The 13,389-nt window shown below is 27.0% G+C and overlaps 1 protein-coding gene across 3 annotated transcripts; it reads right to left on the reverse strand.

The window, feature by feature from the left end:
- Positions 1-237: 237 nt before the first annotated feature.
- On the reverse strand, positions 238-13,374 carry LOC126854369 (aldehyde dehydrogenase, dimeric NADP-preferring). Of its 3 annotated transcripts, XM_050600994.1 has the most exons (13): positions 13,183-13,374; positions 11,341-11,464; positions 6,232-6,266; positions 5,923-6,066; positions 5,693-5,788; positions 5,355-5,576; positions 4,714-4,877; positions 4,376-4,606; positions 3,975-4,175; positions 2,250-2,365; positions 1,611-1,746; positions 1,252-1,405; positions 238-549 (listed from the first exon to the last, which is right to left on the reverse strand). In XM_050600994.1, the coding sequence occupies exons 1-13, from the start codon at positions 13,228-13,230 to the stop codon at positions 526-528; spliced, it is 1,695 nt and encodes a 564-aa protein (XP_050456951.1). In that variant the 5' UTR covers positions 13,231-13,374; the 3' UTR covers positions 238-525. The 3 variants fall into 3 exon arrangements, with proteins under 3 accessions (XP_050456951.1, XP_050456949.1, XP_050456952.1); XM_050600992.1 differs by lacking the exon at positions 2,250-2,365 and adding an exon at positions 3,544-3,659 and having other exon boundaries at positions 238-1,405; positions 13,183-13,366; XM_050600995.1 differs by lacking the exons at positions 2,250-2,365; positions 11,341-11,464; positions 13,183-13,374 and adding exons at positions 3,544-3,659; positions 8,436-8,650.
- Between the last annotated feature and the right edge of the window lie 15 nt (positions 13,375-13,389).

The following is a 13,389-nucleotide window of genomic DNA, read 5'->3' on the forward strand; positions in this document are numbered from 1 at the left end:
GTCATAATTTAACATTACAATATAACATTAACAATAAGAGAAAACGGAATTAATGATTCAAATAATCTTGTTTCATATTCAACGCGCTATATCGAAAATAATATAATATTATTTATTTTATGCGATTCTCGTAGAAAATACGGATACAAGATTAAAAGATATAGAATATAAAAAAACATGCAGAAGTGTCAATTAAATATTTGATTAGCACATTTATTTTAAAACTTATTCTAAAACTTATCCCATCAAAAAATTTATTTATTTTTATCAATACAATCATTTTCTCCATAAAAATCCACAAAGGAATCAGATATATTTGTACAATGTGAAACTAATGTAATATATAACATGTGTACATATATATAAAACCATAACTATTATAACAAAAGTTTTTACGTTGAATTATAAGATTAATTTTAAAATGCATAGTGCGATATAAACCTTAAAAAATGCCTCAAACATGCTATAAGTAATGTTAAATAACTAAAACATTTTGTTTCTGAAACGTTGCATGGTATTGTTATGTTACTGGTCATCCATGTTAATATCCTGCAAAAATATTCGCATATGTTCTTTTTTCCTTTCTCTTTGAAAAATGATTGTCGAGAATATTTTGCTATTGACACATTTAAGATAGTTGTATCTTACTATAGAACTTAATTTTCAAATAATATTATCATGATACTATAACAATGATGAACTATAGCAATGATGTAGCATAAATCATTATCATTGAACGTTACCAAACACTTGTCTACTTAATGCACAAACACTTAATGTTATTTATATTCAGAGAGATACAAAATTCTAAGAAATAACTATATATGTAAACTTATAAACACATACACAGTACATACAATTTTTTTGCACAAGCAATCAAACTAAAAAAACAAATTAATATTAACATTTATTTTATATTCTTTCTCTCTCTCTCTCTCTCTCTCTCTCTCTGAAAGCCATATTTTAAAAATCATGATTTTATCTGCATTTTTCTTTATCCATGAATGCCAGTTTCTACTTATAACTATGCCACTGATTAAATAAATGTTTTATTCAATACATAGTTTTATAACATTATATATATATATATATATATATATATATATATATATATATATATATATATAGTGCTTATTTTTGTTATTGCTTCCATATAACATAAATGATATGATATGAATTGTATATAATTAAAGCAGATACTTATTTATAATGTTGTTTGTAAAGAATTTAATTAGATATTTGTTTTTGTACCTTCAATACAGTCTTGAGACCAATTGTGGCAAGTACTCCAAGGCCAAACATCAATATGTATGGCAAATATTTTATGCCAGGTATTCCTGATCTTTTTTCAAGGAAATATCTCAGCAACATCAGTTTTTTATCAGAATATGGTGGATAACGGTTCCTGAAAAACGTATTGTCTATTTTTAAAAATTTTTTATAAGTATTGAAGAAAACTAAAACTTTAAGAGAAAAAGAGAGAGAGAGTGAGGAGGAAGAGAGAGAAACTAATAAATTACTGCAAAAAATGTATTAGTCTATAATTTATGATATATAATTATTCTTTAATGCAAGATATATAAACATCTATGTATAAAAGATTATCTTACTTTACCAACATCTCTGCAATTTTATTGTAATTGCGGATCAAGCAACCCTTTTTATGCGTAAATGTGTCATATGTATATTTTCCATGATAGGCTCCCATACCAGAATTTCCTACCCCTCCAAAAGGTAGAGTCTCAACTGAAGAGAATATAATATACAATGATATATAATTTATAAGGCACAATATAAGAATGACTTAATATTTTATTAATAATATATAATATATATTATTATTTTTTTATATTTAATACATATTTGTGATATATATACTATATATATAAAATTTTGTGACATATGTAATATATATAAAAACTAGCTATAATTAAATAATGAAATAAAATTAGTGCAGAAAAGTTATATAAGGGGAATAAAAATGCTTTGACACATAAATTCATACACATATTGGAGCATATATATTTTCCACATGTATATACATTATATATATGTTAGTACTGTCATTATTCATATGCTAGCATTGTCTCCATGTATAGTTCGTGTCCAGAATTTGTTATTGTGCAATATTATGCAATTCTCCCAAAAATTACAATTAGTGCAAACAATATTAGTGTCATAAAAAAATAAGCTAAAATTTAAGCAGAATTTATAAGAACTTTTTACAACATAGTTATATGTGAAAATACCTGTCGTATGTAATAATACATCATTAACAACTACATTGCCACTAGATGTATTATTTATGATTAGAGATACAGTCCCTTTATCTTGGTTAAATATATACAATGCTAATGGCTTCTCCCTGTATTAAACAAATGATGTAAGAATATCGCTGTACCTTCGTGTGATGTTCAATTCCAATGATGATAGTGTAAATATGTATATATGTATATGTATTAATAATGAACACTTTGATTGAAATCGTATAATTTACCAATAAATTTATCAATTAAATTTTTACCAATAAATTTGCAAATCATTAAAAAATCTTTAATTTTTCAATTTTGTATCAAATTTATTATTGTGTTGAATTTATATTTCAATAATATTTCATTACATTACAATTATTAAATTATATTTCAATAATAGTGTGCTATATCACCATTTCTATTATCTAAACAAAATTTACAGTTTAACAATGGATCTCTGTAGTTATCTTTCTTTATATATAATTGTGTACAAACAGAAATAGAAAAGTTTTATATATAATACATGCATGAATGTAAGTTTTATGAGTATGCATATATACAATATGAAAATATAATATAGTAGTATTAATTTCTATTATTCCTATATAAACCATAAAACCAGAAGAAAGAAATGAGCATGCACACACACACGACACACACACGCGTGTGTGTGTGTGTGTATATATATATATATATATATGATTTTTTTATCTCTCTCTTCCTTTGAGAAAAATGTGAAGAATATTTTTAATATTTTTAGAAATATGTGTGTGAATCTTCCATCTTGTTTAGGAAAGACAAAAAAGATGACTGATTTGATTAGAAATCTATGAAAGTTGAATTTCTTCTCTCTGACTTTGTTTGCATCTCTTATAATTAGAAACTTAGAAACATATATATATATATATGTTTCTAAGTTTCTAATTATAAGAGATGCAAACAAAGTCAGAGAGAAGAAATTCAACTTTCATAGATTTCTAATCAAATCAGTCATCTTTTTTGTCTTTCCTAAACAAGATGGAAGATTCACACACATATTTCTAAAAATATTAAAAATATTCTTCACATTTTTCTCAAAGGAAGAGAGAGATAAAAAAAAATCATTATTAGTTTTAGTTTAGAATATATACAATGTTATCGTCGGTGGTCAGGCATTACAGGCATGAGGAAAAAATATTGTAAAACAAAGGTGAAAGAATTCCTATTCTTTATTTCGCAAGCCTTTTTCTCCGAAATTTTTAATAAATAATAATAAAATAATTCCAATACTACACTTCGAACCCGGACTCACCGACATATTGCAATACCGTGTCATTGATGCATACGGCTCCGCTGGAAGTCTGGTTTATAATTAGATCTTGTACCCTCTTGCTCATGGTAAAGATGTACAGTACGAGTGGTCTTTCACTAGATGCGAAAAACTAATTACTTCGTAGCATTCCCACGCGCAATAATGAACCCATCGATGTACAACATATAAGATTTTTTTTCTTTCTTTTTTTTTAGTTATATTTAAGTATTGAAGATTAAAATAAAATTCTATTATTCGATAATAAAATTATAAAAGAAAAATAAATGTTCGGATAAAAGTTTTATTGCTAGTTATATGTAAAATTGAGAAATAAAAAATACGCCTTATTTCGGAAGAAGGAATCCACTACGTTATTTACTTCTCGAATCTCTTCTGGTTTATACTTATAATATTATAAATAAATAACTTACCGTTTATTAATGAATTCAATTGCTTCATATGCATTAGCAACATTTATTATAGGTAATATCGGTCCAAATATTTCATCCTGCATAATAGGGTCCGTTGGTTTAACATTAATGAGTATTGTAGGTGAGATATATCTCTCTGCAGGATTTGTATCGCCACCAACGGCAATTTTGCCATTACCGTTTAAATAACTGACAAGTCGCCTAGAAAATAAAAAATAATTGTCTAATTTAATCAGTCGTTTGAGAAAAATAGAGATATCAAATATTAGTTTGTATTAAGTTTAAAAATTATAAATTATCAGAGTTTAATTACATATATATATATATACATATATATATATATATATATATATATATATATATATATATATATATAAGTTATGTTAGCACATAAAACTTACTGATAATGTTTCTCTGTGATTATGCGTGCCAAATCGGGACTTTCTTGCGCATTTTCGCCATACCATTCTTTTAGAACTTTTTTAGCTTCTTCGACAAATTTATTCTGCACCTCGATTGTACACAAAATATAATCAGGCGCAATACAAGTTTGACCGACATTTAGACACTTGCCCCATAAAATACGTTTTGCTGCCATCCACATATCCACTGTGTTATCTATATATACAGGACTGGAAATCTCCATTGTTACTTAATGCATTTTCATACAAAAAAGGAATGCAATTAAATTTGCATTTTTTTCATTTACATATGTGTATAATAGGTTTTTCGCATTTACCTTTTACCGCCCAACTCTAACGTAACAGGTGTGAGGTATTTATTGGCAGCATTCCGTACGATTTTTCCTACCATAGAGGATCCGGTATAAAAAATATAATCGAAACGTTGATTGAGTAGCTCTGTTGTTTCCTGGATTCCTCCTAATACTACATGACAACATTCCTGTTCATAATAAGAAATAAATGATAAGAATCTTTATGATTTTTTATTTCAAGCAATAATTTTAGAACTAAAAGTTATCAAATCAGGTTATGGTAGTTGTGAATTGTGTATATAACAATGTAAACATGTACTTCACAATGATGATTTATGATGATGAATAAAAAATTATATTGCCATCCATTTACCCTGTATCTTATTACTGCATGTTTATTCATGATACATAAATCATCGCGAACATGTAAACAGATAATCGATCTTTAATCAAATGTTAATATGTCAATAAAATACATTATTAATACTATCATAATCTATGATTGACCAACTTTCAAGTTTTTATATATTCAAAAACTTTTTTTCTTATTTTTACTGTTAAAAATAAAAACTACAAATGCTTTTATTACAGCTTAGTTTTTCTATTAATATTTCTTTAATATTTAGTATTTTGAATATTCTGTATAAAACAGCATATCTACATACCATATCTAAATATTTTGGAATAGTTTCGTACAAATATTTCGCCGTGGTCGCTGCTACCTCGGAGGGCTTCAAAATCACACAATTTCCAGCTATTATGGCACCTATCATAGGTAGTAAACTTAACTGAAGAGGATAATTCCACGCACCCATGACTAATACAACTCCATAAGGATCCTTTCGAATTTCCACCGAATCGAAAAAATTCGCCAATCCTTTGGACGGCTGCAAAAATATTACGAATATTTGAATTCTTACATTTATTAGATGAACATTGAAATCAATTTTATAAGCGGATATCAAAAGATTATCTCGTATAACGAAATAATATAAATAACTACCTTATCTGTTGCCGACCATTCTTTAATATGCATGAGGATATATTTGATCTCTCCGATCATATAATCGATTTCTGCTATGCACGTTTCAAATTTACTCTGGAAATTTATCAGTTAATATCTGTTATCGAAAATAATGTCAAGATAATAAACATCGCATGATATTATTTTTCTTAAGACAAAATACACACAACACAAACAATCCCGTCCTTTAATTTTTTTTTATATCATACCCTACGCAAATCTGTTGCTAACGCTGCTACAATATCCGAGCTAGTTTCCGTTATCATACGTAAAGCCTGTTTTAATTGCTTGATTCTCCATTCTATCGGTTTTGATTTTCCTCTTTGAAATGTATCTCGCAATCGTTGAACTACCTATTATAAACAATTATATAATTAATAATTCATTAATATAATGTTGATTTTTTTATATAATTAAAAAGAATTAATTGATTTATCATATAAATTGAAATATAACAATAATAATGTAAATAATTACTTTTATACAAAAAAGACATATGTATTTAATGAATTACTTACATCTGCATAATTTTCTGGTGCTTGTTTGCCATTCGCTGAAACAGATAAATATTCGGTGTTTGAGTCGATTATTTTGACTCAGAGATATTCAGTAAAGTTAAAAATATATTTATTTTTAATTTAAATATTAAAAAAATATATATGTTTAAATAAATATTATATAAATTAAACTGATTTACATATCCAGTGCATAACCTTTCGGATTAACCGTTCGCATTATTATGAATATAAGAAATGAATTAAGCATATACACTATATATAATTAAATTATGGAAGCAATGATGACAGATCACATGTGTTAATTCTGTAGCATATATTAAAAAGAACTCGTTTTTATGGATTTATATTTATATATTATAAATATGAAAAAAGCGCAAACAACAACAGAATGAAATGTTTGTCATATTTTATACATATTATGAACTCTTTCAGCAAGCTAGCAGATTAATATGCAAGGACATTAATATATGACAAAATCTTATATCTTCATTCAATATATCACAAAATCTTATATCTTCATTCAATATATCACAAAATCTTATTCTTCTTCATTTGTGTGTGCGCGCGGGCGTTTTGTGTGTATGTATAAATCTTCACTTTGATAAATATTTTATAAAATGACTAAGAGATTGCTGAGATATTTAATATCTCTGGAAAAAAGCAAGATATTCAGAATCGAAAAAACCTCTTCAAAATAAAACTACAGGATAATGACTGTTATTAAGAAGAAATTAAAGTATTATTGTTTCATTTTTCATATTTAATTTTAAAAGTTTACGAAATTTACAAATGCAACTTTAAACAATAGCATGTTTTAATTATTTTAGATTAATTATTTGGCACCTGTATAATGACTCATTTAAATTATAATATTAAGATATTAATATTAAGATGTAAAGAAATGCAAACATTGAAATTACTAAAGTTATAAATAAGTAATTATCCTTGAATTTATTTGAGTAAAGAAAGAGCATAAATGAATGTAAAAGAGCGAGTAAGTACGAAAGAGGAAAAAAATTTGTTTATCATGTCGAAATAATGAGCGAGTCGAATATACTTTGTTTCGAAATACAATATTCATTTTGCTTTAAAAGTAAAAATTGCCAATCTTGAATAAGCATTTATAATTTTGCATTACATAGAATGTGTAGCTGAAATATTTAAATATGTATAACGGGTATTTTGAGATATTTTTAGAGTCTTCAAAAAAATATAATAAAACCGATAATTTCGATAAATATAAATTTCTCAATATCATTATCACATATTAATTATCTACGTAATGCGTGATAACTCAACATCATAATCAAATAAGTTCTACATGTTTACATATCGTACATCTCTACAGTTTTATCGTCAATAACACATTTATTGTCGATTTATCATCGACATGTGTTTTTGAAACGAGAATCGATCAGGAACAACTGAGAGAGAGAGAGAGAGAGAGAGAGAGAGAGAGAATTATTCGCCATATATTTTTTAGGCTTAGAATCATCTTAATTAAATTCCGAAATTAATTTAATCTTAAATAGTTAATTTATAGAATGACTTATATTAAAATTATTTTTAATTTAATTGAAATTTAATTAAAGTGATCTTAAGAAGTTGAAAGATTAAGCATATGAAATTTAATACGTTTTAAAAAATTTATCGACGATGAGATATCATTAGAAATTAGACGAAATTTCGAGAAAAAATTCAAATAATAAGATTTATAAAAAGAAGAAAAATTATAAGAAAGTATTTATAAAAGAATTGAGAAAGATTGTCAATTTATCATCCATTAATGGACTCTTCGTTGGCAATGACAAAATAATAGAAAAAAAGAAAAGAATCAGGAGTGACCGATAATCACGTTATTTTATTTATTTGTTAGAAGTCATACATCTAGTTTTATTGTAATATTCATAAATGAAGGAAGAAAAAACAAGACTCATAGATGTAGAGAAATATATAAAATGAAATCATCAGAAATAATAACTTGAAATGTAACAATGATCATGTGATGTAATTTCATGGCCATTGAAATAGTTAATCAGAGATAATTATATGGTCATAAAAAAAATGTCATAAAAACATGCGGAAAAAGAAGATATTACGCAATTATGCTTGGAATTACGTTATTAGAACAAAGCGATAATGATAAATTATATATATTTGTAACGCAAAACAAAAACAAAAAATTAATAACAACATGATCTTACTCATCGCGACACCTGCTGTTCTTCCTTTTTCGTACTTCGTGAACTAATCGACAATTAAATTGACAAGGCACAGCTGATTCTTCGCGTGTGGCGCACGTAGAATTGCACGTTATATACTAAATCTCAAAGTGTAGTGTAAGAAATCAAAGTCTGTGTACGCCGTTCGTACTCGTCCCCTTTCGTTATCTCCGTGTTCCAGGAAAACAAAAGGAGGGGCCTAGGAAGGAGGCGAAAGGAGCGCCGAGTGAGAAACTATATAACCACTAAGTGTCAGATGCTCGAGGATAGAAAAGACCCGCAGGATCACGAGAAGTGACTGGAGGTACATGATGTAGATACCGAGAGAAAAAAAGTTACAGTTGTTGGTTATCAATAACAGTCGTTAGAGGGTACCACTTATGTATGCACGTAAGGCACGATCATTTTTAAAAACTCGTAGACTGCGATAACAGGCCGAGCAAAAAGTGAAGGGTGGAAATTCGGGGGAATGTCATGGGGGTGGATAGCTATCTACAAACCAGTTTCACACGTGCATTTCCTTATACAACATTTCCTTATACATTGCATTTTTCACATATCACGCACTTTCTCCCGGAAGTAAGTTTCTTTCACTTTTGTAATTTACAAAAGAGATCTTTTTCTTTGACGGGAAATCTCATTAAATGGCTTTAGCTTATCTTTTACGACAAAGTCACCAATTGATTTTTAATTTGACATTTTTTTCTCTAAGGAAAACACTTGTTTTCCTTAGAGAAAGTTTAATATGTAACAAACTTTTAACAAAATAGATCCTTTTATTATCTGCTCTATATTTATATAAGAAATGTTAGATATTCTCGAGGAAATAGTCGAGATTTAAATAATTGAGCGTCAAATTAAAACGTCAAATTAAAAGTACATTAATCCACACATTTAAAATTAAATGGCCAATTTTTTTATTTAATTTCTCTCTCCTGACACTTTTAATTTTTGAAAATATTGATCTCATTAAAATTTGAAAATAATAAATATATTTTGATATTAAGATAAACTTATTCTCTTTTTGTAAGTACATATAAAGGATGGATTCACGTTTCGACCAGACTTTGAGATTTTATAGAAAATTTAAATCCGAAGAAAATATTTCTTATAAACATGAATTGAAAAATACTTCTTTAAAAAGGTAGCGCCCCAAAAATCTCTGAAATTACGGTTATTTTATACATTTTTTTCAAATATCAGGGAAAGTATGCGTTTTTTAACAAAAAGTATCGAAGCAAAAGTTATAGAATTTTCCTATAAAATCTCAAAGTCTGGACGGAATATTTGGATCCATCCAGTATATTACATCAAATAAGCGTGTTAACTATTCTAACAACTCCATTTTATTACGTTTTTATAAATTTCATATCTTATAATTTTTTTGTGTTATATGAATTTATTTTTTGCGCATTTTTTAACACAATTCGCAAGACAAAATTCAAGAAACAATTCGGAAATATTAAACCATATTTTTTAAAAATATGATCTGAGAATATATTTGTTGAATAATAGCTAATATAAAATTTCATTTTCAAATATGAAAAGACATACCCTGATTGTGATTATTCCGCGCTGGTTGCACCTGTATTTTTACACAGTCTTCTTTGATTTTATTCACGTTATCGTTCGACATTTCACAAAATGATATTTTTCTTATTAGAATATTTCGTTATAGCAAGTAAATTTTAAACAATATCCCGTTAATTCGAGCAATTTTTTTTTATTGCGATTGTATTAATTTTTAAATAATTTAATGCGTATTAATATCATCGAATTTTTTCTTTGATCGATAATAAAAGAAAAAAAAAAGAAAATCTTTTATAAATAGATTTTTTATGAATAGTTTAGTGTTCTGTAATGAGATTTATCTCGCATCTCTTTGTTGCTGATCTGTCGTATGGATACTCTGTCGAAAATCACGAGTGTTGTTTTGCAGTTGTCAGATTCAAGACTGACACTAAGGTGGATTAACGATACGAAAGGCTCGAGGACGATGTGTGGTGGGGACTATAGTTCGGAATATAAATCAGTATCTCTTAAAATTTTTATCTTTAATCTATGAACCTTGTTATGAACCTTGAAAAAAACAAGAGTACATATAGACTTGGAATCAATGCGAATTACAGTGAATTACAGTATAAATTACTGTATAATTATTGAATTTACCATAATTGTTCAATTCTGAATTTAAGATTCGCATTAGCATGGAATTTTAAATCGTAAATTCCCTTTTTCTTTTTTCTTCTCTTTCTTTGGATTTCACGGTTTTTTAAATTCAAATTTTGAAAATTTTCATAAATTCATTTTTTGGGATTATCTTTTTTTTTAAGAATCGCACGATTTATACTTATTCAAAATTTGACAGATTATGCAAAATGATTTTTCTACTTTAAAATTCAGTGTTAATGTGGTAACATACTTCGATAGAACAAAATGTGTCAAGCGATGAATAATACAGACGTGACATATCGTTAGCTAACTAGTAAATTACAGGTTGTCTTCCACTTATTGCTACATATGTCATTTCCTGGTTATATAGCTGTAAATTTATCATCACTTTGCCATATCTATTTTCATCGTTTCAAGGTAAAAAAATGGCTGAGAGATTTTCATATGTCACGCTAGTCTTTGATTACAAAAATAATTTGTTAAAAAAATTAATTTTTGCATTATTTGAAATTATGATGATTTATTCGCATCAAGTTTGAAAAGGCTGAAGAAGTAATGACTTTTGTTTTTCTATTAATATTATTCAATTTTATCAATTTATCAATTTATCAATTATTATATCTTATATTATTATATCTTCATCTTCATCTTATTCTTATAATCTAAGATTATAGTCTAATTACAAAATCACGTAAATTATAAAAGAAGAACTTACGTAGTTCAGAAACGTTCAAAACAATTTCTTGCATATTGATGCGGCAGACATCGGAGTGTTGCTCATGTTCTTCATGTTTCCCGTGTTCCTCGGAATCTGTCGGAATGTCCAGTATCACGTCATTCTAGAGACAAAATAACATTAATATTAGTAACGCATTAATAAATATATTTTTTCAGAAATTTGTCTTCCAAATTTTATTTGTTATATTTCTCGTACGTGCGAACTCGCTCTTTCACTATATAGATATTGTATATAAATTGCCGATTAAATACGAGAAAGGAAGAGAAGATACATATACATTAATTACAGATTCTAAAAGCAATAAAGATAGTAATTAGCTTGCGTTGATACATTAAAAAACTAATTAATCTTTTTATAATTATCAGCATTTACATAATGACGCCATGAAGCGTCTAATTGTTATTTTGTTTTCGTAGAATTGCTATTAATTTTGCATATTCGATACATATTCGCGTATCTTACTATTCGCGGTTAACGATCTGGAAAGTGGAAAATCGGGAAAGAGAGAGAGAAAAAGAGAGAGCCATTACAGTCTTTTCATCTCATGCCATTTCACTTCCTTGTCGAAAGTACAAGTTACGCGTATGTGGCTTTTAATATACTCATATTATAGTCGGTGCTCTCTGTATCTCAGATATTATTATGTAACTTATTATTGGTTACAAACAGATTTTTGTTACAAACAGATTTTTCTTACGCAAAAAATTATTTATGCGATCCAAAGTAATATGTCTTTATTTTTAATTGTCCTATTTTATGTAATTTACATATCAGTTACATGTAAGTTACATGTTATTTACGTGACAGGAATAAATCAGCATTCATCTTATATCGTATTATGAATGGTATTATAAAACCTTGTTTATTCTTTGTTTTACTGAATTTTTTTTCTGGAATTTTTCTGGAAACAACAATATTATATTGCGCATTATTCTATAAAAATAATATATCATATATATTACATCGATGTTATTTTTAATATTCGAAATAATAATTTTCGAAATTGAATTTGACATTTGCTAGACAGTTATTATTCAAGAGATTAAGGATTATTTTTATACAGAAGTGCTTGGACACAATTAAAATAATGATTGCTTAAATATGATTATTTCATTATTCAAGAAACTTCTTTGACTTCCGTTCTTACCATAATTTCCATGCATAATTTACGATGTAAATTTATGTTGCAGTATTTGATATGCAGTATCTGAAGAACTTGATGTACTTTATTCATTCGTGAGAGATGAGTGATATGCGAAATCATATTTAGTTGATCATGCTATAACATTTACAATCGAAAATTTTGAGATCAAGTTTAACGTTTCGTTAATAAGTATACCGAAATATCTGATTGTTACCGAAATAACACACATAAATCTTTGGGCAAGTATTGCGTAAAAATTGCCGCTACGAATTACCTAATACGTCATTTACAATCTTGTGAAGGATATTTCAAAATATTGTACTAAACGAAATGATCTATTAAAAAGTCTTAATTTTAGACAAGTTAGAGTTCGAATCGATAATTAAAGCGCAGAGGAAGTGCTATATTAATAAATCCTATATCAACGTTTGACAGTATCTAACTTCGATTTTATAAAGTTATATAAAATATTAATTGCCAGGTCCTAATGGAAAACATTTGAATTATAATGAGTAATTTAAATGATTGTTATGTATTTTTACTGTAATGACTATAATTTGGCATTGTTTTATTTTAAAATTCGACTAATCGACTTAATAATAGATGATGAACTGTATTCTCGCGTGGCCATGGAAATGTTACAGTGGATTTTATGACTTGTATAACAAACTCACCATGTTTGTAGATTCCGTGCAAGATGTCATTGTTTCGTTTGTGGCCATTTTTCTTTTAAACTTTTAAAGATCAAAATCACGTAAAAAAAGAGTTTACGGCTTTATAAATTATATAAATAATTATCTTTACGATAAATATTATGCGAGTATCTAAACAGAATAAAGATTTGATAGTGAATTTAGAAGTAAACGCAACAACGCACAAAA

The sequence above is a fragment of the Cataglyphis hispanica genome, chromosome 14 (assembly GCF_021464435.1).
Source record: "Cataglyphis hispanica isolate Lineage 1 chromosome 14, ULB_Chis1_1.0, whole genome shotgun sequence".
Classification (NCBI taxonomy): domain Eukaryota; kingdom Metazoa; phylum Arthropoda; class Insecta; order Hymenoptera; family Formicidae; genus Cataglyphis; species Cataglyphis hispanica.

Coding starts and splice junctions, on each gene's coding strand:
- LOC126854369 (XM_050600994.1), bottom strand. CDS start 13,230: ATGGCCACAAACGAAACAATGACATCTTGCACGGAATCTACAAACATG. Junction 4,607..4,713: donor TTAGAGTTGGGCGGTAAAAG/GTAAATGCGAAA, acceptor GGAGATTTCCAG/TCCTGTATATATAGATAACA. Junction 550..1,251: donor GTCTCAAGACTGTATTGAAG/GTACAAAAACAA, acceptor ATATTTTTGCAG/GATATTAACATGGATGACCA.